This window comes from Tenrec ecaudatus, chromosome 2 (genome assembly GCF_050624435.1).
Source record: "Tenrec ecaudatus isolate mTenEca1 chromosome 2, mTenEca1.hap1, whole genome shotgun sequence".
In the NCBI taxonomy this organism is placed as follows: Eukaryota; Metazoa; Chordata; class Mammalia; order Afrosoricida; family Tenrecidae; genus Tenrec; species Tenrec ecaudatus.
The window spans coordinates 1,528,209-1,552,233 of NC_134531.1; the positions used below are offsets into that span (position 1 = coordinate 1,528,209).

At 57.5% G+C, this 24,025-nt stretch overlaps 1 protein-coding gene across 1 annotated transcript in view; it reads right to left on the reverse strand.

The window, feature by feature from the left end:
• Window positions 1-24,025, reverse strand: part of SEMA5A (semaphorin 5A) — a 143,014-nt gene that overhangs the window by 16,013 nt on the left and 102,976 nt on the right. The window contains exons 12-16 of the mRNA XM_075540818.1: window positions 22,341-22,458; window positions 20,808-20,989; window positions 20,078-20,221; window positions 13,581-13,728; window positions 897-1,122 (exon numbers count right to left, since the gene is read on the reverse strand). Of these exons, the coding sequence (XP_075396933.1) occupies window positions 897-1,122; window positions 13,581-13,728; window positions 20,078-20,221; window positions 20,808-20,989; window positions 22,341-22,458 (818 nt within the window). The remainder of the gene's footprint in view (window positions 1-896; window positions 1,123-13,580; window positions 13,729-20,077; window positions 20,222-20,807; window positions 20,990-22,340; window positions 22,459-24,025) is intronic.

Below are 24,025 nucleotides of genomic sequence, written 5' to 3' on the forward strand. Positions count from 1 at the left end.
CTGTTGTACTGTTGTTAACTTTCACATGCGTACGATGCAGTGGGAAGTACTGTTGCCTGGGCCAGGCACACTTTAGTCCTCAAAGGGCCATCCCTGCTCCGCGACACTCTAAATCGGTCTGTGCAGCAGGGCTGACCCAATGCCAACACATCTTCCGATCTCTCGACTACTGTGTCCTAGAGCACTGACTGGATCCCAGCAAGGCCTCACCCTTGACAACCTCCACCTTTTCTCCATTGATCTCGAAGTGAGGACTTGGCTCTGCTTCACATCGAGGCGTCACTGACCTCTCTAATCAGGTCGCGGCATCTTAGCAGGGCTGCATGGAGGAAGGACAGCTGGCTTGCTCCTTAGAGACAAGGATGGTGAGACTTTGTCTCAGGTACTTGGGACACGATGTTGGGAAAGACTAGTCTCTGAAGAAGGACGCTGTGCTTGGTAAACAAAGCAGAAGGTCAAGGCAAAACGAAGAAGTGCCTCAAAGAGACGAATTGGCCGCAACACCAGGCTCTAAGGTACCAGGACGGTGAGGCCCCTGCAGGGCCGGGCCGTGTTTCCTTCCGGTCGGAAATGACTTGGTAGCATCTGAGAAGAGTTTCTGTCTGAATGTTTCATCCTCCATCCTGGCATCTTTCTATGGAGTTGCCCCTGGGCCTGAGACCCACTCGGCCTTCGGTGGGCAGCTGAGAGTCATCGTCACTACCAGTACAGAGACTTGGGGGACAAATGAAAGTAAGGGTGGCATGTGGGCAGGTAAGCAGCAAGGACGCCCGGGCCACACTGGGTGCATGGCTGAGAGCAGCGACCCTCACACAGGCCATTCAGGGAGGGAGGGGCTCTGGGTCAGAGTGGCCACCATGGCAGAGGTGACCAGCTGGCGGCGACCACCCACTCACCGTCTGTGGAGCAGCTGCTGGCCCCGTCACTGGAGCAGTACCGCATCTCGATGCGCTGCCGGCCCACGTCCAGCAGGCTCGGGTCGGGCAGGCGGGCCTTGCAGGTGTAGCGGAACCGCTGCTCGTAGTGGCCGCCGTTGTCGGAGATGTTGACCGGCGTCCAGGGCGTCCAGGGCGTTGTCTTCTTCAGCTCAGGGCAGGCGTTGGTGTTGCAGGGCTGATACTCCTGCAGGGGAACAGGGCAGCAGGCTGTGGTGGCCGGTCAGGGCTGTGCCTGGGGGGCTAGAGACCCCAGAGACAGCAGCGGAGGCAGACTCAGGCCATGCTTTCCATCAACAGACAGCAGCCCCCTGACCCCGCGGGCTGAAGCCCAGGGGCGGCCCCCAGCAGGATATCCCTGGCCACACACAGGGCAGAGAGTGGCCCTCTCATATAAGGGACCTGGGGCAGGTGCAGGCGGGGAGCCGATGTCAGAGGTAGCAGGGGACTGTGTGCGGGCATCGAGCCTCAGTGTGGGGAGAACAGACACTTTGGGCAGGTGGCAGTGGTGGCTGTGGGCCACCATGAAGGGAAGTACAATGAAGGCTACCAGGTAGTGCCCGTGTTAAACTGGAGGCCAGAACAAAGGGGAAAGCCGCTAGCATATGACTGAGTCCCTGCCGGGCCGCGTTAGATAAAACAAGATGTAAAAACAAGACAACCGTTGGCCCACGGTTGGGGCACCATGAGCTGTTCCCTGGCCCAGGGATGACCCAGCCCTGGCCATGCTCCTCCGTCCATGTTCCTGCTGGGGCCAGTCCTGGCTGCGGTGGGACAGGCCATGTTTCTCTGTCTAAAGTCCAACAGCAGTGTTTGATCTCATGGCCTGTCTACTCCCAGAGTCCCCAGGCCCAGCGAGGGAGGGTGAGTTTCAGTGTGGCATCAGAGGAGGGCAGACAAGACCGGTGGTGACTACCCCAAGGCCCAGCAGAGTGCTAGTGTCCAGTGCAGGGCTGGCACGGGATGGAGGCAGCGAGGTCACACGGTGAAGTCGAGCAAACCAAGATGGCACGAGGAAGGCGCAGACAGTCAGTCCTCAGACACCAGTGTTTGGTGACAGATGGCAGGGCCCTACGTGGTGTGGCATCTCTGTCACGGCGGCCCTGGACAGCCGAGGGACCCGTGGCCCGCAGTACCCTTGCCTGTGCTTTGGGCAGCAGAATGAGCTGCCTCCCCGTGGGCCACCCTCACCCTGTGACAGGACCCCTGGGCTTTGATTTTTCACCAGCTCACGCGTCTTAAGTCACATGAAGATAAGGGATGGGAGATTGGAGTTTACCGGGAAGTCCCAGGGCCTCTGACAGAGTTGGTCTCCGGCCGTTTCTCCACGGTGGCCGGGTCTGTGAGCCCCGGGAACCTCTCTCAATGCTCCGGCTGGAATTCTTGTGCCTCAAGGGCCTGGGAAGGGGACACGAGGCGGCTTCCAAAAGCTCCTGGCAAAATCCCCACCGGCTTCTCAAAGCCCCTCCGTCCGCCCACCTGTCCTCTGTGGCCGCCGCCAGTCCCATAAACCCACGCTGTCCATCAGAAAGTCAGTGTCCGCACAATGCTCTGAACTTGTTCTCTGCTGTGGCCTCCAGGGGCTGGCATTCCCACAACGTAGGTCAGTTCATTTGGTCAGAGATATTGATCATGATGCTGCGGGTGGCCGCTGTTTTGCCCTTTGCCCCAGTGACCTTTCATCCCACCCCACTTCATGCCATGCTCCCAGAGAGCACATGGCCCTTGGTGGTGTTGGTACCTGCATGGTACCATCTGACCCATCTCAACCCCCTGCACCACGGCACTCTCCTCACCATGGTCCCGAGGCCCAAGCCGCTGTGTCCATCCCTCTCCTTGAGGCCCTTCCTCCGCGTCACTGGCCTTCCCTTTCCCAAGCACGAAGTTTTTCTCAAGAGACTGGTCTCTGCTGACAACTGGTCTCCAGGGACTGGTCTCTGCTCACGTATGTCAGGCCAAGTCTCACCAAGCTTCTTCCAAGAAAGATGGGCTGGGCCCTTTTACCGGTCCACAGTGCTTTCAATGTCCTTCTCCAGCACCGGTGAGAGCCATTTAGAGACTATTCATGGGGTCACCTGCTGAGAGTCCACAGAAAGAGGCCACCTAGGTTGACTGATGCTGCTGCTGGCTGGCGCTGGGACCCGTCTTCCGGACAAGGCGAGCCTGGGGCAGAGCCGCCTTCCATGCGGCCCACAGGCCCCCGCTGAGATCCTCAGAGCCCTGCGCTGTGGGGGCCAGTGTGGTTGCTTTCCTCTTCTAGAAAGTGCTGCGGAGGCTGGCGAGAAGATCACAGCCGTTTGCTTCAGTTTCTGTTCATTCAGGGGAGCCCTGAGGGCAGAGGCAAGACGAGAATGCCCTTCTCAGAGTACCGCGGCGTCCCAGAAGGGCCATCTCTCCCCAAGAGGGAGTGGGGGAATAAACCGCGTAGAGCAGGGCAGGTGGGGGACGAGAGCACAGGTGTGTTCCCAGCACAGGGTGGACGAAGGCTTTGCCTCGGTTCCTTGTGGCAGTCCCTCAGTGGTTGGGTGTCGCGCCTGACTTGTGGGTGGGCCACCCCACGCACCTTCCAACTAGTCGTCGGACAGACAGTACAGATGGCCCGAGGGAGGTGCAGGGTTTGGGAAATCAAGGCTTACACAGACGGGCAGGCGGGCTGCAGAGCCGACGTCCGCTCAGGATGAGCTCGGTTTTCCCGACGTGCTCAGTTAAGGCACCGAGCTGGAAACCAGAATGGAAGAACTACAGACTGGGGCCTGGGGGCAATGCCGTCCCCTTCCTGGCAGACCAGGCCAGCATGAGCGCTGCTTAGCAACCAGGCCTCTTGAACAGCAAAGTGGGGAACAGCGGTGCCCGGCTCAGAGATGGCAGCGCAAGAGCACACAGCTCCTGACAGTCCTGGTGACAACCCACCCGTGGGTGCCAGACTCCTGAATGGGCTCCCTGTGCCTCTGCCCAGTCTCCTGTTCCAGGATTTCAATCCATATGCTTTCCCATTCACGCGATCAGTCCCGGAAACACCCAGTTTGTAAAAGTCCAGTCCGTTCCAATTGTGCCTTCTCAGCCATGACTAACCTGGTCCACGCTACTTTGAAGCCCTGTAGAGACTTACCTGGTAGCCAAGAATTCTACAAGGTGCTGTGGCGGTGGCCTCGGGGAATATGCTGGGCAGCTCAGTGCCAAGGGCATCTCATGGCTGCCTCTCCCCGCTGTCTGAATAAGCCACACCACCTACTGGCTGGCAAACCCGCTGTCCCTGTCCTTCCAGGTGTTGTCGCTGGGTGCCTCTGAGTCAATGGCCCCATGTGCCAGACGAGAACTACCCTCCAGAGTGTCCTCTCCCCAGGTGCCCCTGGGTGGAGTGAAACAGCAAGCCACTTGGGCTGCAGTGGATTGCTTTACTGCGGCATGCTGGGTCCCCGCGCCCACAGACACAGTGCTGCCTCCTCCCCTGCGCTGCCCCTCTGCTAAGTGTGCTGTCTCTGCCTGGGGGCTGGTCTCTCCTGCCATGCCCGAAGGCAGTGAGATGACACCTCACCACCCTTGTCTAAGGAGCACGCTGACTGGCTGCGCTTCGTACAAGACAGGCCGTCTGTCCTGTGGGCGGTCCATGGGACTGCCAACAGCCTTCCAAAAGCACCACAGTCCAAACGAATCCATTCTCCTTTGTCCTGCCATTCACATGCCGGGAGCAATGGAAAATACCGTGGTCTGGCCCGAGCTCCCCCAAGTCCCCAAAGCAGCCTCTTGCTTCCCAGCACTTTAGAGGGGTCTTGTGCAACAGACTGACCCCACCAATGTGTCCTCTGATCCCCTGACTTCAGCATGGCCCACAGTTCCAGACCACCAGCAGCTCTCTGGGAAAGGCTGGGCTTCTGCTCAGCACAGTTATCGGCGCAGACCCACAGGGCGCTGAGTCAGCGCTGACTCCCTGGCAGGGTGTTTGGTTTGGTTTGCTTTGTTTGGAGGAGTCTGGACTTGGGTCAGCGAGGAGCCGGCCTCCTCCTGGGTCACGAACACCTGCAGCTCCCACTGGATTAGGGCATCTTCTGCCTGATGTCTGCCCTGTTGGCACTCTGTGGCAGGTTCTCCCTGCAGGGGGCCACGGACCAGCCCACACCACCTCACCAGGCTTCGGCTCACATCCCAGCTTGGGACTCTACCAGGGCCAACGTGCATGAAGCACGTCAAAGCACTCAAGACGCAATCCCATGATCCCAGCCAGCCAGGTTGGGAGTAACAGGGCCCCAACGTCTGGGTCTAACCCGTTATTTACAAGGGAGCGCTCACATAGTGGCGTGCACAGCTCCACTTTAAGATACGAGGTGCTCATGTCTCTCCTAATGAGGCCTTCTCTGAGAGTCACGTGTATGCAAGTCTTGCTGGGGGGGAGGCTGGGGCCTTGGTAGGTCACTGCCAAGTGCAATCTGAAATCAAAACCAATTTTAATGAGCTTCCCACACGATTACCATGGGCACACAGGTTCCCAGTGCTCAGTGGTCTGCTTCTGGAAGCCTTGTGAAGTCCGTGGGAATTTGACATAATTTGGGGATAAAAACTAGAGATGAAACGTTTCATAACCAACTATCACGGGAAGAACGAGCTGGCCGGCAGCCGCTCCGCGGACATGAAGAACCTCTCAGAAGGTGGAGAGCGCTGGCTCCTGTGCTGCGGGGGCTTTTGCCTTGGTTCTTCAGAAAATAAGCTGCGGGATTTTACTCCCCTTACGCCTACACCCTAAGGAGTTACCTGCCCCCCAGTTTTCTACCCCAGAGTTTGCCACACTTCCCGAGAAAGCTGTACACAATTTGGGTTTGATAGTTGTTGTCTGGCCCTGGGGTGGCTCTGGGATTAGTGTGCACCTTGCCGGGATTGGTCAACAGACTGTGCAAACGAGATGACTTGCACTGCAATCACACACACTGAAGCTTCTATGTCCTATTGAGAGGCGATTGGTCAGTTTGTGGACCACAGGAAGGGCCGTGCCCTAAAATGGATAAGGAGATGTGTATTTATGCAAACAGCCCCACAGAGATTTTAAAAAGAAGCAGAAAGAGAAGAAGAAAAGGCAAAAAGGTAAAGAGGAGGCAAGGACCCTTTTAGAAGATCTATGACATGGCCAAGAGCCAGCCACCACACACCAAATACACCGCCATCAAGCTGGCTTCAACCCATAGCAACCCAGGCACCACCAAAGACAGCCACGGGGCCCAGAGGGGATCCGCAGCACAGCCAGGGACAGAGGGGCTGTGAGAGAGGTCTGTCCTGGGGGGAATAAGAGGGGTCTGTCCTGGGGAACTGAGAGAGAGGGATCTGTCCTGCGGGAAATGAGAGAGAGGGGTCTGTCCTGAGGGGCTGAGAGAGAGGGGTCTGTCCTGGGGGCTGAGAGAGAGGAGTCTATCCTGGGGGGCTGAGAGAGGGGGGTCTGTCCTGGGGGGGGCTGAGAGAGAGGGGTCTGTCCTTGGGGGCTGAGAGAGAGGGGTCTGTCCTTGGGGGTTGGGATGGGACAGGTCTGCCCTGGGGGGCTGAGAGAGAGGGGTCTTTCCTGGGGAGCTGAGAGAGAGGGGTCTGTCCTGGGGGGCTGAGAGAGGGGGATCTGTCCTGGGGGAAATGAGAGAGAGGGGTCTGTCCTGGGGGCTGAGAGAGGAGTCTATCCTGGGGGGCTGAGAGGGGTCTGTCCTGGGGGGGCTGAGAGAGAGGGGTCTGTCCTTGGGGGTTGGGATGGGACGGGTCTGCCCTGGGGGGCTGAGAGAGAGGGGTCTGTCCTGGGGAGCTGAGAGAGAGGGGTCTGTCCTTGGGGGTTAGGATGGGAGGGGTCTGCCCTGGGGAGCTGAGAGAGAGGGGGCTGTCCTTGGGGGTTGGGATGGGAGGGATCTGTCCTGAGGGGCTGAGAGAGAGAGGGGTCTGTCCTGAGGGGCTGAGAGAGAGGGGTCTGTCCTGAGGGGCTGAGAGAGAGGAGCCTGTCCTGGGGGGCTGAGAGAGAGGGGTCTGTCCTGGGGGGTTGGGATGGGAGGGGTCTGTCCTGGGGGGTGCTGAGAGAGAGGGGTCTGTCCTGAGGAGCTGAGAGAGAGGGGTCTGTCCTGGGGGTTTGGGATGGGAGGGGTCTTTCCGAGGGGGTTGAGTAAGCCCATCTGCAGGGGACTGAGAGAGCGAAGAGGCTCCCTTCTAAACTAAAGAAGGGAGTGCTGCCCACATCCCTCCTGCCCCTAATTCCAGAGTCACTCACTCAGTGAGCCACGTCTCTGAGATCATCATCCGTACGTGCCTGGTCCCTGCCAACACGAGGAGAAGCACACGGGGTATCAGAGAGGGGCAGCTGAAGTCGGAACTTGCCCCGGGTTTGGAGTGGCCTCTAGCACAGGGATCAGCCTTGGGATGAGCCCAAACCTCTCTGCCCCTAGAGCTAAGGCAGGTTCTGCCAATGACGACGTCAGAAGCCGGCTCTGCTGTCATGGCTCCTGGTTCACGGAGACGTGGCATTTGGAGGAGAAAGGATGAGCAAACAAGGGAAGGGCAGCTGGATTCTGCGATGGTTATTCTATCGTTTGCTATCTGTACTGGGTAAGACACTCCTGGAAGCCGCAGTCCAAGCAGACAGTGATTGCACCGGGCAAACCTGCTGCCCCAGACCTCCTCCAGCGTTCAGCAGGGTCCTTGCCTCCTCTTTCTGCTCCGATCCCCTGACACACAGGTGAAGGCTGGGCAGTGAACAGGAGAGAGAGCGGAGGAGCGGTGCAGTTGATCAATGACGCTGACGAGCGACAGCGAGTGGACCATGAGCTGCCAGAAGAACAGAACAGCTAGGACGGTCATGAGAGACCAGGCCCCAAGGAAGGACTTCACGCCTGGTCAAGTAGAAGGCCAGAGAAGAATGGATGGACGTAGTGGCCGCCACGGTGGGCTCCGATACAAAATCCTGAGGGTGAAACCGGGCTGAGCAGTGTGGCATTCTGTCGCACAGTGACTTTTAGGCCAGGCGGGCACCTGAAGGTTCTGCGTATGTGACAGGCGTGTTTTCCTTACCCGGTGGAGTGAAACAGACCTGAAGGTAGACTTTGCAAATTAATGCTGAGTCTTGTAATCAACAACAACAACAAACCAGAGCGTGTAACTTCACCCTTCGGGCAGTCGGGCAGTACTTAAGAGGGCATGCTAAAATGGGGAAACAGGAAATAAAACCAATGCCCAACGTCTGTGATTTAAGAAATTTACATTTGGGAGATAATGCTACTGGACTCTGGCCGACAGTACCCTGATGATCACAGGGTGGCTTAGCAAATGCCACGCACATGGGTACAGCCACAGAATCAGAAGCTTGTGCCAGCGTAGGCAGGTCGAGACCATCAGAGGGCCAGCGAGGAGGTAGCTTGGTATGCCCACCTGACGTGATCCCTCAAGTGGGGGACATAGAGCCATGATGAGATGGCCGGGCATGGCCACATTCCATTGGCACCCATCGATCTAGTCTATGAAAGTGGGCGTTTATGAGAGAATGAGTGAGAGAGAGAGAAAGAGAGAGAGAGAGAGAGAGAGAGAGAGAGAGAGAGAGAGAGAGAGAGAGAGAGAGAGAGAGAGAGAGAGACTGTTCTGCAGGACAAGGAGATGCCTGGACTTGTGAGAGGGACCCACTGTCCTCCCTGGGAATGAGCTGACCCTGATTAAATGAAGCTCACTGTAACCCAGCCATGCCTACTGTGCCAATGAGGTGTCTGTGGCCTCCCAGGAGGGCACGGGTCAGAACGTGGCCAGCCTTGGACAGTCCATGCAGCCAGACCCATAGCAGTCCCAGGGGCAGGAAGTCGGAGAGGGAAGAAAGCAGGAAGAAGAGGCGGAGAGAAAGGAAACCGCTTCCTGGTGATCAGTTGTGCCCCATTCCTCCTGCAGTGCGTGTGAGCTGTGAGTCAGCTGGCTTGAGAGAGCTGTGGGAGGGGTGGCTGGGGCCCACGCTGGAATAAAGGTGGAGGTGAGCCAGACATGGAGCCGATGGGGATCAATGGGCTGCTCCTGTCCATAGAGAGACAGGCTCTGACACTGGCCTGCACCTCCGTTCTGGGCCGAGCTCTGCTGTGCACACGGTCACTGTGAGTCAGACCCCCAGCAGGGCACCTACCAGCAGATCCACAGCAGGCTAGGTTTAGCAAGAGGACAACTCTCCCACCAGAAGAGACGCTGAGAAAACACCCACGAGGAGACAGAAATGCCGCAATGCACCAGGGTAACGCCGAATCAAAGCTGTGCTGACGACGTGCCCCCAAACCACCCACCTCTTTTAACAGCGATACCAATATTTCATAACTATGCTCTTGTAGGTACTGCCGAACACACTGATGAAGGAAACAGATACTGGCCCTGACTTCAAACTGCCACCTCTTTCTCTTTGGTATTAATAAGTTTTAAAACTAATTTCCTATCAGTATGATAGAATTTTCTTCTTCAAAATTGGATTAGACCCAATTACCCAAGACACATTTCTGTGGGACATTAACTTTAAATTTTTCAAATGTAGCAGTAGATAGTAAGGGAAATATATGATGGTAACAAAGAAGTTATAACTAAAATGGAAAGGGTGGCTGGTTAAACATAGATTGTATCAGAACAAGGACTGCCTACACGTGTGCAAATCCGTGCATGCACACACACACACACACACACACACACACAAGGGAGGGGGTTTCAAAAACTGTGGGAAAATGGAAATAATAAAAAATAATGGAATTTTCTACACACTTTCTGAAGCCCCCTTATGAGCTGATGAATGACACCATCTAGAATTACTTTATTTCTTTTAAATAGCAAAATCAACATGGAGATTTCCCCCAGCAAAACAAATTAAAATATAAAAATCATATTTAAAAATAACGTAAGGCACGTTATATGTTTGACATAGGTGATGTGAGTTGTCCTGTAGAAATGTCCCAAGAAAGCAGGGTGGACATGCTAAACTGAACAAACTTTAGAGTGATGGAAAACACTGACAGAGACAAAGACAGACAATTCCCCACCAGAGAGGAAGGGTTGGCAGTCAGAAGACAGCGCCGTGGCGGGATCTGTTGCCCAGGAGACAGATGACCACAGTCTGCAAGACCGATGCCTCACTCAATGCAGACACACGCTCCTCCGCAGCATCAACAGCGGCTACACATTCAGGCCGCCCCAGATGGAATCCACTGGAGTGAACTGGACTGGATCTCTGGAAAGCTCTGGTCAAGTCAAACAGGCCAGAGGCCAGCTGACCGCTCCTGTGCTAGTTTAAATTGAATGAAGGCCAGCCCATGATGAGAGTCAAAATCTTTCCCGGAGGATAGATATCCCACTGGGATTTGGTGACGGCCTAAGGAACAGATTTGACCCATGGATCCTTAGGGACCAGATGAGTTGTGGGACAACATCAGGAACATTATGCAAGAAGAGAGTAAGAGGTCATGGGTGGGAAGCTGGGAGAACGGAGGAGGAAAGTACATGTGGACAAATTCTCTGTGCTCATATTGAAGGAGTCTGGGAGGCAGACTCTGGTGGAGGGAGGCCTTCACACTCTTGGGTTGGAGGTGAATCTCAGTCACATGCTCCTAACTACAAGTTACTCCCCACCACGTCCCCCATCACACTGCCAATTCTAAGATGCTGCTTGCAAGTGCACGTGGACTAGAGCCTGAACGTTAACTGCTTGAAGGATGGATGTCTGCCCCCAAGACAATGAGACCGCCCCGCCCTAATTATGGCCTGTGATCAGGATGGTAGAGTGCTCCCCTGGAGAAGAGCTCAAAGACAACCAAGGTCAAGCCAGCTCAGAGATGACCGAGGTCACGCTGCCATCTTCACTCTAGAACCCGCCCACCTTGCTTCCTATGACACTTCCTGCCACATGGATACCCCAGTACCTGTGCGTCACGGCCCCTTTAGGGGTCAAAGGACCCCTTCATAGGGGTTGTCCGATTCATAACAGTAGCAAAATGACAGTGATGAAGAAGCAAAGGAAATAATGTTATGGTTGGGGGTCACCACAACATGAGCAACTGCATGAAAGGGTCGTGGCATTAGGAAGGTTGAGAACCACTGTCCTAGTACATCCCTTTCCTGTCACGTGTATGCCTCTACACACCCACTTCCTGTTTTGGATGTGTATGACATGGTTTGCATGCCCGAGATGATATTAGCCTGTGAGAGAAGTCATTCGCACTCTCTCTCTCTCTCTCTCTCTCTCTCTCTCTCTCTCTCTCTCTCTCAATTCTGCCGTCAGAAGAGGTGAAGCCTTGCATGCCTTGTCTGATGTCTCTTTAATTCCCCTTTCAATTACACAGCCACCACTCAGGACTGATCCGGGAGGGGAGGCTGGGCCCTCACAGTCATTAACAGATGGGCCAGGCAGAAAAATGAATGTTTGAAGAGGCTGAAACTTGAGGGGAAGAAATGGAGCAAAGGAGCTGAGCAGAAGCTACCAAGTGTTTGAGAGAGAAAGCATTCTAAAGGAATGTAGGAAGGCCGGGATACATAGAGGCCACTTGATAGCACAGTGGTTGAAGTACCTGGCTGCTGGGTCAGAGGTTCAAACCCACCAGCTGCTCCTGGAAAGAAAGAGGAGGTTCTGTACTCCCAAAAAGGCTTCAGCCTTGGACACCCCTCCGGGCAGTTGTACTCGGCCCGTGGGGTCACTGAGAGTTCGAATCCACAGAGGGCAGGATGGCAGGCCTCAGCCAGTCATGAAAGGTTCTGAGCATGTCCTGTCTTCACATGGAATGACTTAGAATGTTACAGTATCTTAGGCGATCACAGCGAGGATTAGAGAAATTAATGATCAAAGACAGTGTGCTTAAGGGCCAGGTACTCCCCTCCCCGTCAATGCCCAGCCCCTGAGCGAGAACAGGGTTTGTGAGCAGAGGGGAGAAATCAATTAACCCAGCTTCCTAATGAAAGCCACCCGGCGGGGACGCCTTCAGAGGGGCCCCTCGGATGCCAGGTCCCATCTGTCTGGCCTGGTTGTTTCTCTCTCCCACCCTTCCCTCTCTCTTCCTCACCACCTCCTCCTCCTCTCTCTGCTGTTTGGAAAGCCTCCTTTCCTGTGTGTACGGTTTTATAGACGAAGCCATGGCTTCCTCTTTTCTCTCCCACCTGAAGTCACTACAGTCCTTTGGAGATGGCCCACAGAGAGTCCCCAACGGGACCCCTGGGGTGAGACCCGCCAGAGCAGATGCAGGAAACGCTTCTCACCAGGGCGACCAGAGGGCCAACAAGAGCAGCCTTCTCACACAGCACAGCTGAACTACTGGGCTGGAACACGGCCAGCAGACTGTCCAATCTGCCCCTGGGGCTCAGCCTCTGGGATTCTGAGAGTCAGGGTGGCCCAGCAGACACAGGCTGTGGGTGGAGGAAGCACAGGACAAGGTTCTATGAGGGTCAGGTGTGCGGGGATTGTCGCTGAGCCACAGAGCCACACGGTGGAGGCCCTGGTGTACTGGTAGGTTCTTCATGGGGGTGCAGGTTTCTGCTGGGGCGTCCTAAGCACACCAGCCACAGAGTCCTTGCACATCTGCAGGGCCGCAGGAGCCCTAGCTGGTGGCAGCAGAGAGCCTGGCGGTGGGAAAGCCAAGTCCCCCAAGTCCTCCGGAGGCCCCAGAGAGGAAGGCCTGGTGGGGAAGCAGCCCTGCACACCTCGGGGCCCAGCGCCAGTGGGAGCAAAGCCAGCTGTGGGAAGAGAAGAGGCTGCATCTGCGTGAAGCCCCCCCCCCCAGTTTCAAAGTGAGCTCCCTGAGCCCACATCTGTTCTCTGTCTTCAGTTAATCACCAGTTCCTCTGAAATGTTGATGTATGTAAATTGTTTCTAACATCCAACGCTGTGCATGTTCCCTGAAACCCCAGGAAGCGAGCGGATGAAAGAGTGAGAGAGCCCAAGATGGGCGGCAAGTCTTGAGCAAAACAGAAATTAAGAGAGACTGTTGATATAATTAAACATTGAAGCCGCTGCTCTAGGAGGAAGAAGGCCTACCGGGAGGGGGAGGCAAGCCTGGTGACAATTAAACAGGGATCCCGAAGCATTTCTATGCCCTGCAGCCGAGCCCAGGGCCTTGCTAACTCTCCTCCAGCCAACAAGCACCAGCCTTTGCTGACAATCCCTAGGAGAGGGGGGGTCCTTGGTGGCACAAGCAGCAACACAGCAGAGGGAAGGCAGGCAGTGTAAGCCCACCCCCAGGAGCCTCGGCGGGAAGGTCGGAAAGACCCCAGGCCTGAGGAGCCACACTGCTGCGAAGGTCCATGCTGACTTGTGGGGCGCCGTGCGCAGTACAGGGGGCAGCAGCCGCCAACACATCAGTCTACCCTTCCCAGATGCTGGTGGCACCGTGGTTACTTGTTGGGCTGCTAACCTCAAGGTCAGCAGAAGGGATGTCCACCTTCTGGACACCATCTCAGGGGGAAGGGTCTTCCCTGTCTCTCAGCTCTGGTGTCCCTGGGATCGTGGACATCACTGTCCCCACCATTCTACTGTGTTCTCCAGGGTCACTGTGAGTTGGCATCCATTCAATGGCAGTGAATTTGAGAACACATACACCCCCACACGCATGCACAGACATGCATGCGCGCGCGCGCACATTCGCCTGCTCCCCCAGTAACTGTGGAAGGTGGACATCCCGTGTCCAGGGAGGCAGCAGCACTCACCACGTCACAGCCAGAGCAGTCCGGCCCATTCTCGCAGGTCCTGCGGCGTGCCTGGATGCCACCCCCACACTGGGCCGTGCACCGCTCCCAGGGGCCCCAGCCTGTCCAGAACACGTGGGGCGGACACAGCAAGTGTTCATTGCAGTACCTGTGGGAGAGGGGGGAGCAGGGGCAGCTAAGAGCAGGGCCGGCCCAGCCTGCCCTCTCCGTCCCTTCACTGGTGTGAGCAGGCGGGCATGCTTCAGGGGAGGGGGCAGCACAGGAGGGCAGGCAGACAGAGGGATGCAGACGCTGGACTCACAAGGCGGGACGGAGCTTCCTGGGCAGCCAGTGAGGAGACACAAATAAGACAGAGCCCTCAGTGGGCACCGGGCGAGACCACGGACCAGGGCAACACATGCACACAGCGCGGGTCAGGGCCATGACCAGGGTGGACAGATGGGCTGCAGACAGAACCAGCAGGGCCCCATCTGGACTTTGGGAGCCCTCTCAGGGTAAACTGCCTGCATCCTGCTTGGGCAAATCAGAGGCCAACCAAAGCCCGTGGTTGGTCTAGTACATGCCCCTCACTGTGCAGGGCCAACGTCAGCGCCTCTCCGCACACAGCCTGGCAAACTCGGTTAAAGACCAAGGACTGGTTTCTCATCTGCAACAACCTGGTGATAAAGTCCAGGCCTGCACCCCCTGTGGACCCCAGTTCTCCACCAGCATCCAGAGCGAAGACTAAAACCGCCCCCATGGGAGCAAGACCCCGGCGGCTGATGCTCACAGCCCTGGGGGTGAGGGTCAGGCTGAGCAGAGTCCAGTGAGGGGCACCACTCAGGGGCATGAGGGCACCACCGAGGCCCAGCCAGCTCTCAGAAGGGCCCCTGGGGGCGTGGGGGTTGTATGCCAGGCTGCTAACTACAAGGCCAGCAGTTTGAAGCCACAGTCTCAGGAACCCCAAAGGAAGCCCTACCCTGTCCTGTATGCAGGGCCCTGCGAGCTGGACGGACTCGTGGCTGTGAGTGGAGCTGCGTCAGCAGCAGAGGAGGGAGTCCCTCCAGGAAGCACAGACTTGAGTCCCAGAGACGGTGGGGACGAAAGGCTGGGCCTGGTGTCTCGGGAGGCACCCTCCCTGTGAGACTGTCCCTTCTTAGTGTGGCCCTGGTAGCCGAGAGCTGTCTTGTGATGGAGCGTGACCTCCGGCCTCTGTACCTGCACTTGCAGTCCCACCGTGGAGGGGGCCCTGTTCCAGGATGCAGGTGGGAAGTGTCCCGAGTCTCTACCTGACTAGGGGGGGGGGGGGTGACTCAATCACACCTCGGTTTCCCTGGGGATATGTGTGGTCAGAAACAAAAACCACACATCCATCAAAGCCGTTCCTCCATGTTCTATGAGCCAGGGATAGATGGATGGATGGATGGACGGACGGATGGACGGACGGACGGACGGAGAGAGAGAAGAAATCCTGGGGCCACCAGAATAAGATCCACCCCTGCAGCATGTTTGAGATCTCTGTCTGAAGTGGGGAAGGCTGAGACCAGCTGCTGCTACCCAGAGACCATAGGACAGAGCAGAGGAGTCAGGCTGAGCAGAGGCCAAGGCAAGGAGACGTGAAGACAGAATGGAGGGGCTGAGGTGAGACTGTGAATACCAGGAAGAGTGGCAGGTGGGCTTCCTGGCCTACAGAAACAGGAGCCAAGGTAACTATGCACGTGGCTGAGAGGCTGAGGTCCAGGGAGAGACTTGCTGCCTAAGAGGTGCCACTGTGGACCAATGGCTGTATCCTTGCTGTTGACTGATCCTCATTGGGAGCAAGCTGTTAGCTCTCCATAATCATAAATTTTATCTGCGAGTACTGTGTGGGGAATGCAATGAATTCTGGAACCCAGCAGAAGAGGGTGTGGGGGGAGTTAACGGTGGGTCAGATGAGAAGGAGTGGGAGGAGGCATGTCTGTCCTGGCCTCGTGGCAGAAGGCGGCTGGAAGGGGTCTGACATGGCCCCTCAGTGCCATTACATACTTTTCATGGAGAAGATAGGTAGGAGAAGGTAGGAGAAGGACATGCTGACAACAGGGGTCCCCAAGAATGGGAACTGAGGCAGCCATGTCCTCCAAGTCTGCAGAGAGCCTTCTCCATCACTGGACTCCCAGGCTGGTGGGAAAGATGTCCTAGTAGCACCGTGGTCAGGCAATCAGCTGTGGTCCATCCTACAGAGAGGTAGGGGAAAGGCCCAGCCGCCCAGTTCTACTTGGTGCCACCGGGGCGCTGTGAGCCAGATGCACGGCAAGGGGCAGCAACACTCGGTGAGAAATCACACGTCAGTCTGTGAGGTCCACCCTGTGGGCTTTCTCCACAGGTGTGCTCCACAGGCCGGGGACATGGGGGGATATGCTGAGCAGGGATAAGGCAGGGTCCTGGGGCATGGAGATGCCACGTGGCAGCAGTGGGAATGCATCAGACAGACATATGACAAGTCAAAGTCCACCTTGAGGAACAGAGATGGCAGGCTGATGTCATGGTGGGAGAAGTATCCCAAGAGTCGAGGACAAACCAGGCCAACGGATTCTCTAGATGGCCACTCCAAGAGGAGCTGAGGATCACCACTGCTGGCTGCTCTGATGGGGTCACAGTGGGAGGTCGTGGAGGGAGGTGGGGAAGCCCTGGGCTTAATGCAGACGGTAGGCTGGTCTGTTGTACATGGGCTGCCATTAGCCATAGCTGGCTAGATGGTAGCTAACTTCATCCCGCATTATCCGTTTTACCCCAAACCACCGTCTGTGGAAAGAGGTCTTCTTCGTACGTCCTCACGGAGCAGATCCCCAGCCCTGTCTTGAGGCTCCACGTGGTTTGACTCTTGCTGGGTTTGTACTAGGTTCTCACTGCAACTTGGTTAGTCCAGGTGCACTCGTCTCTGAGCAGGACACGGAAGAGCAGGAAGCCCACCGTTCTCGAAATCTTCACCCCAAGAGAAGGCTGGAATGAGTGATCACTTGCAAGGTGTATCATAGACTGGCCGCGGGATTAAATGAACATGCTCGGGATGTAATCAATACAGCCGAAGCTGTTCCTGAGGTGCCTGACTGTGGAACTGTGGCAGACAGACACGGGGGAGGAGGTGGGATATGATCAAAGGTCCAGGACCACCCCCCATTGCCTGAGCAGAAATCCAGAAGGTCTCTGAAAAACCTTACCGCCCTCCAGTCGGCACCCCCATGCACGGCGACCCTACAGGACAGGGTGGCAGTTTCCGAGTCAGTCTCTAGGGGAGTAGAAAGCCGCATCTATCTCCCGAGGAGTGGCTGGTGGTTTGGAACTGTGAGCACCACCATCCGTCTCATGACGGATCCATCGCTGGGTGGCTCCACCTGCTCCGTCGGGAAGTGGGAACAAGTCACCGAGTTATGGTTAGGGAGACTCACAGTCCTGAATACCTCGCCCCCCACTGGGACACAGCTCTGCTCCGTAACACATGGGTTCCTGTGAGCCAGCATCAGTCCAGGGACAGTGAGGGGTTTGCCTGGAATCCCAGGGAGATCCGGGAAGTTGTCCCCAAAGTTAATGCAGCAAAAAGGCCACCGGCTTGGACTGGAAGGGACAGGGAAAAGAAAGTGACCAGGGCAGAGGGACGCTCCTTCAGGTGGTAGGGAGAGGCCAATAAAACTGCTGCTACTTCTGTCGTTGGGGCCATCGGGTCGGCTGCGGCCCATAGCGACCCAATCTGTGTCCAAGAGAAGGAAACACTGCCTGGTCCAGTGCCATCCACAGCTGCTCCTGTTCCATCACTGCAGCCACGTGTCCATCCGTCTCATCGAGGGCCTTACTCGCTTTGCCCCCCCCCCCCACTTTACCAAACTTGATGTCCTGCTCCAGGGACTGGTCTCTCCTGACCACACCTCCAAAGCGCATGACACAGTCTCGCCGTCCTTGCCGCTAGGAAGCATTCTGGGAAGCATTCTGGACACACAGCTGGTCAGAGCCCGGTCTCAGTTTAGCATGATGTCCCCCACAAGCTGGGCCCTACGGACAGCAAGTCTGATGTGGGAGACTACGGTGTTCCCATGGCCACTCTGCTGATCAGAGCCTGCTCTTCACATAGCCACTGCTGCTTTTAGCCAAGAGTTGACTGTTCCTCCACCCAGAGCCAGGTCTGCTGCCCAGAGCCTGACCCTGTCCCAGAGGAGTGTGTTTCTCCGCAGACAAGCTAATGTGTGCTCAGTGGGTGTACAGCACCCCCGGTCCTCAGAGCCCATGACCTGCTATCTCCCTATGCTCATCCAACCACCATCCCCAGCTGGAATTCCTGGGACTACCCCTCGTCTTCATCCCCCAAGCCAGCTGTCACAAGGTCACTGGTCGCTGTCATCCATGCAGCCGTTGCCATCACCAACAGCTCAGAATGGGAAAGACGGGGCTTTCGACTCCCGTACAGAGTTGCCATCTTGGCCACTCACAGGGGCAGTCCTAGGCTGCTCTACAGGATTGATGCGTGTCGGCATCAGCTCCACGCAGTCCATGTTTGAGACACAGGGAAACGGGTGGGTGTGGCCGGGAAAAGCACGCAGCATGCACACTGTTTGTGCGACAAACGGCCAGCTCCTCCTGTGTGGCGAGCCCACATTCTCCCGACCCTGCTGAATGCCTGCTGTCGTGGCCCGAGGTCACCGGGAGTGTCCCGACGCACTGTGACCCCAGGTAGAGCAGAGCACAGCACCAGCCAGTCCTGTGCCAGCCTCACCACCGCTGTCATGTCTGAGCCCACGGCTGCTGCCACAGTGTCTTCCCATCTGTCATGTCTGAGCCCACGGCTGCTGCCACACAGTGTCTGTCCACCACTGTCAATTCTGAGCCCATGGCTGCTACCACGGTGTCCGCCCATCTCTGTCATGTCTGAGCCCACAGCTATTGCCTCGGTGTCTGTCCATCGCTGCCACGTCTGAGTGCACGGTTGCTGCGATTGTGTCTTTGATAGTGTGCGCGATGTCCTTCCCCGCGGCCTGGTCTCTCCTGACCACAGATCCAAAGCCCAAGAGAGGAAGCCTCCCATCCTCGGCTGCAGGGAGCCTCTGTGTAGGCTTCCTGCAGGACAGACCTGCTTGTTCTTCTGCCAGCTCACGGGGCCACTAAGGTTCTCGCCGATGCCATCGTTCAGTGCTTGGGTGCTTCTCTGGGCTTCCCTATCCAATGTCCAATTTTCACATGGAGGCGAGGTGACAGAACGTACCACGATGAGGAGGCCGGGCTCACCTCAGTCCTCAACAGAACCTCTCTCTTGGTGGCTGCTTCCATGAGCACTTACTGTGGAGCCAAGCAAGACCACGTCCTGGACAACTCCGTTCCCTTGATCCCAGCGCTGCCTGAGGGTCTGCAGGAAGCCGGCACCCTGGAGCGCTCCCTTCTCAGGGGACACGAGTCCACTCCGTGCCTGGGCGCTCCCACCGTCACGGAGTAGCCGCTCAGGCCTGCTGTGCTAGGGATTCCTGGATGGGGAAAGAATGTTTCCACCTGTCCCGAAGCAGAGGTGAAGGTGTGGGCTAAAGGAGGGCACGGGATTGTGGTTGTGATGAGTCTCGCCCCTCGCTCCTCAGGAACTTTCTCTTGGCCGGAAGTACTGCCTCTCCCTGACTTACACTCGGGCTAGCAGGGGGCAACTGAGGCCACGTGGCAAGACATCACTGTAGAGGACGTTTTCTAAACAATCCTGCACCCCCAGTCCCAGTTGTTGGGGACACCCCCCACCCGGCGGGGACTGGGTGGGATTCCTGTAATCTTGACTCCAGTTCTCACACTCTGGGAGGGTTTGCCTTTACCTGAGTCAGCAGGAGAAAAAGACCTTTACAGGTATGCTTCCAGCCAGAATATGCACGATGCCCCCCCCCCCACGCAGTAGCAGTAATGCAACCAGTAACAAGCTGTCTGGGTGGGGCCGGGAGAGGCAGTCGCCGGCCCCTCCTGCTCCAGAGGGGAAAACAGAGGACAGCAGACAAGCCACCAAGACGTGCCGCCTCTCTCCACTCCTGGAGGAGGTGTCCACTCCTACCCTTCCCCAAGGAATTGTGTTTGCCCACTCAGGGCATAGCCAAGGACGACTCGGGCGCCTGCCAGGGCACCCAGCATTCCTGACACTGTGTCCCTTACACTCTTTGGGGGGCAAGCAGGTATCTGAGGGGCAGGAGCAGGCTGCCGGGAGTGGGGCAAGGTTCCCCAGGGAAATTCTCCCCTAGTCCATGCTGCCCTCCAAAAATAAGCAGTGGCATTCTGGGAAGGTTTGCTCAGAGCCCCCTGTAACAGCTACCAATAAAAATAGGCTCTGAAGGCCCCGCGCCCCCCAGGGCTCAGGGACTGGGTAGCCCGTGGTCCGGACAGTCAACACGTGGAGGACACAAGCAGGCAAGCCAGGGGCTGCTGGGCGTGAGGCTTTGGTCAGGATCCCAGGACAGCAGACAAAGACAGTGGGTGGGCGCATGCCTCCAGGGGCGTAGCTAGACCACCCAGGCTGGGCCGCCGGCACCTACCTCTCCTCGCGGTTCTGGCCCACGCACACCCGGCCACCGTGCCGCGGCGTGGGGTTGCTGCAGCCTCGCTGGCGCACCTGGAAGCCGATCCCACAGGTGGTGCTGCAGGGGGACCATGGAGACCAGGAGGTCCAGCCGCCGTTCCTGGGAAGCAAGCAGCACGTGGTCAGCATGGAAGCAACCTCTGCGCCCCCCAGGGCCCCCGGGGTCCCATAAGGCCACTTCCACCAAGTCTGAACAGTGGGTGCTGTTATCGGGGCTGGTTTTAGGGAGAGCCTGGGACTTTTAAAAGACCACAGGCTGTGTGAGCTGGGCTGGGAGAAATAAGAGGAGCAGAGTCAGCAGTTTCAACCAGACAGCTGCCCAGCAGGACTAAAGACTGGCAGTCTGTCCCATAAACCCAGAGCTTCTGCTGGGCCCTATTCAAGAACCAGAACCCTGCCATGGGGTTATGCTGACTCCCGGAGACCCTATAGGCCCGGGCGCCCCTGCCCCTGTGGGTTTCCAAGACTGTCACTCGTGATGGAAGTAGAAAGTCCCATCTTTCTCCCTCGGAGCAGCTGGTGGTTTCAAACTGCCCACCTGTGGCCCCACTGGCAACCTCTGGGACACCAGGCTCCTAGTCCAGGGGCCTCGTATCTAGAGTTGCTCGATGACAGGGAGTTGAGAAATGGAAGAATAAACAATACCCCTGGGCCCCCTGCGTGTTCTGGGGCTCCCCTGGGGTCACCTGGAACAGTTGGCGATTTCCACACTGGGGCCAGCACAGGGCCAGCCGCCACACTGGGGGGTCGGGCTGTCGCAGGAGCGGGTTCGGCAGAGGCAGGAGCCCACAGCCACGCCGTCTGTGTGGGTGCAGGCCGTCCATGCCGACCAGGCGCCAAAGTTCCCATCCACGGTGAGATTCCTGGTCTGGGGTGGATGCAGAGCAATGGTCAGCCAAGGCCATGGGGACAGAGCAGCACTGGGACCCAGAGGACCACGCGGGGTCATTACATTAGGAGATGGTGTGCAGGGCGGGTCTCAACACACAGGCATGGAGGGTAGAGGAGGAGATGATAACGGGGAGGTGGGGAATAGGGAGGGAGAAGCTGGAGGTGGGGGAAGGGGAGTGGTGGCACAGAAGGGGAAGGGTACAGGAGAGAGATTTTCCTAGATTTTCAAAGTTTTGTGGGACTAGATTTTGTTGGGGGTTGGTATTCGACCTGCTCCTATCACCCTCCAGATTCACTCGATTAACAGATACAAGAGGTCGGGGTGGCAGTAATAGGCCCATTCTGTGGGAACCGAGCTGGGGGGACCTTCTGTCTCCCTGGGGTGCTGTGTGGGTGGGGGGCAGACTGAGGAGGGTACCGGCCCGCTCTGAGGGGGGTGGCCTGCTGTCCCCCGGGGAGTTGTGTGGGTGAGCATGCCAGGGGCCTCATAATTTAGGGGTGATCCTGGTTTACTGTCCCTGGCTTCTGTGGGTCTCATGGCCTGAGCCCCCTGCAGGTCAGGCTTTGGAGGATGGTCCAGACTGCAGGGTGGGCAAGGCCCTCGCTCCGCAGCCTTGGTACGATCCAGGGGGTGGTGCTGTCTGGGCTGAAACATTGCCCTCCAGGTCCCTGCCCTGCACAGAAGTCCAGACCTGGCCTCAGGGCAGGGTGTCTTGCAGCCTGACCACGCACAGATGCTGGGGCCTTGACTCAGGGTCAGGCAGGTCGGGGTCACAGTGAAGGACACCGGACAGCTGGCTCAGGGACACACACGGGGCCTGCCTACCTTGGACTTGAAGCTTGGCTCCCAGAGTACCTCTGGGCACATGGGAATGGCAGCCCCCATGCTTCCCGGGACCTATCACCTCACAACATGCCTCAGACACAAGGTTGAAATCCCCACTTACTCTCCTGAGGTCCCACTGACTCAGTGTCTGGGGCGCAAGTCTCTTGTTCACCAGTGAGCCTGGGGCTGAGCTGGAGGCCCCAGAGATGCTCCTGTCTGCAGCCACCAGGGAGCTACTGGACCTCTGCTGTCTCCGGGACAGCCTCTACCTGGCAGGGGACTCCAGGCAAGGACAGCAAGGCACTTATGAGATGCATGGGGATGCTCCCCCACCCCCAGTTCACGGACAGAAAACTTGGGGCAGGGATCTGCAGGGGCTGAGCTCTGGGGCCCCAGGAAGATAGGCACATGGGGGCAGAGCCAACGGAGGACAGGGCCTAGTGGGGGTAAGCACTGATAGGGCCCTGAGTGCACTGGGGCCGGGGCCGGGGCAGGCACTCACGGGGCACATGGTGAGGTTCTGCTCCCACTGTGCCATGCTCACACTCTCCGCCAGGCTGGTGCACGTCTTCAGGGACACGTCCCAACCGCAGTAGGGGTCATGGGCCCCGACGCAGGCACTGCAACAGACACAGGGTCAACCCCAGACCCACGACCCCTGCCCGGCCCATGGCACAGACCCCGGTCTGGGTGGCGCGCAGTGGAAGGACGCGTATGACCAGCGCTGTCATCTTGTGCTGTGCACGGCCTGGGCCTGGGAGAGCTCACCCCGCATGCCGCAGTTCAGAGGCAGTTCCACCTCCACTTGGGTGTGCAGCCTGCCAGCTGTGGCCGACCGTCGGTGACCCTGAAGGACAGGGCAGAACCGCCTCCTGGGCTCCAAGACCATCGCTCTGTACGGGAGAAGGCCGCCGTCTTTCCTTCTCCCTAGCCTTCACACTCACTAAACACTGCAGGCTCTCTAAACGTCTGAACAAACAAGGCGGTCAGTTTCAAGCTGGCCATTGCGTACAGCCAGGGAGAGATACCTAAATACCTGATGGCCCTCTACAGGAAGGTTCCGCAGCCCTGCTGCGGGACAGAGGGTTGCCCTCCCAAACCCCATCCCCACCCTCACTGCTCCAGGAGAGGAAAGACCCGGGCCTGACCACATGCATGAGGATCCCGGCTAAGGACCCCCTGAGGCACGTCTTGGCTGGCTGGCTGGCACCCAAAAACAGCGTCTCTTTTTGTGACAGATGAATGTCCACCCACACTCTCCCTCGATGTCTTTTAAGTTCCAATATATTCATCCGGCCACATCATTTTAAAACATTCCATTCTCTCGGACGTTACCATTCTGAATCAATAGATCCCCCTTTTATTTGCCATTTTAAACAAACAGCTGCTTGAATACAAGCAGTCACTTGATTCTACTGAGCTGCTTCCTGGAGGAAAATCTCACCAAGTGGGATCAATCACCCACCCCACACAGGAGGGGCACATTCATCTGACCACCGCTTAGGGGCCAAAGCCTCTCAGCGTGGACACTCCCTCCAGCGTGCCCCTTGCTCTCGTGAGGCGGCCAGGGTGACCTGGACTCACGGGGACACAGAGTACAGCAGGGAGAGGCACTGCCTGGTCCTGCGCCGTCCTCACGGCCATTGCCAGGTGAAGCCCCAGACATGCCCAAAGAACGTGGGATGCTGCCTTGCCACCCTGGCTTCTGACTGCACTTCTTCCAGGACAGGTGGGTCGGTTTCTTGGCGGTCCCGGGTACCGTCAATACTCTCTGCCAGCCCCACAACTCAAATGCGCTGATTCTTGTCAGGGCCATGTTAGTTCTCAAACCAACAACCTCCCTTTTCAACACGTTAAAGGTCGTCTTCTGTAGCACGTGCCCGGTGTGACGGCTTGTCTGAGCTCCTGGCTGCAGCTTCCTCGACCACTGATGGCAGCGGAGGCACGCGGGACGGAATTCTGGACAAGTTCACCCTTTCTCCATTTACTATGACGTTATCTCCTGATCCCTCGTGAGGACTTGGACCTTCTGTACGCTGAGTGCTCGTCCACGCTGAAGCTCCAGTCCTTGATCTTCCTCAGCCAGTGCTTCATGCCTCCTGGCTGTCGGCAGGCAAGGCGGCGTCACTGCATCCCCCAGGCCCTCCTCCGGAGCGCAGCCGTGTGCGTCTCCTGGAATCCAGCTTC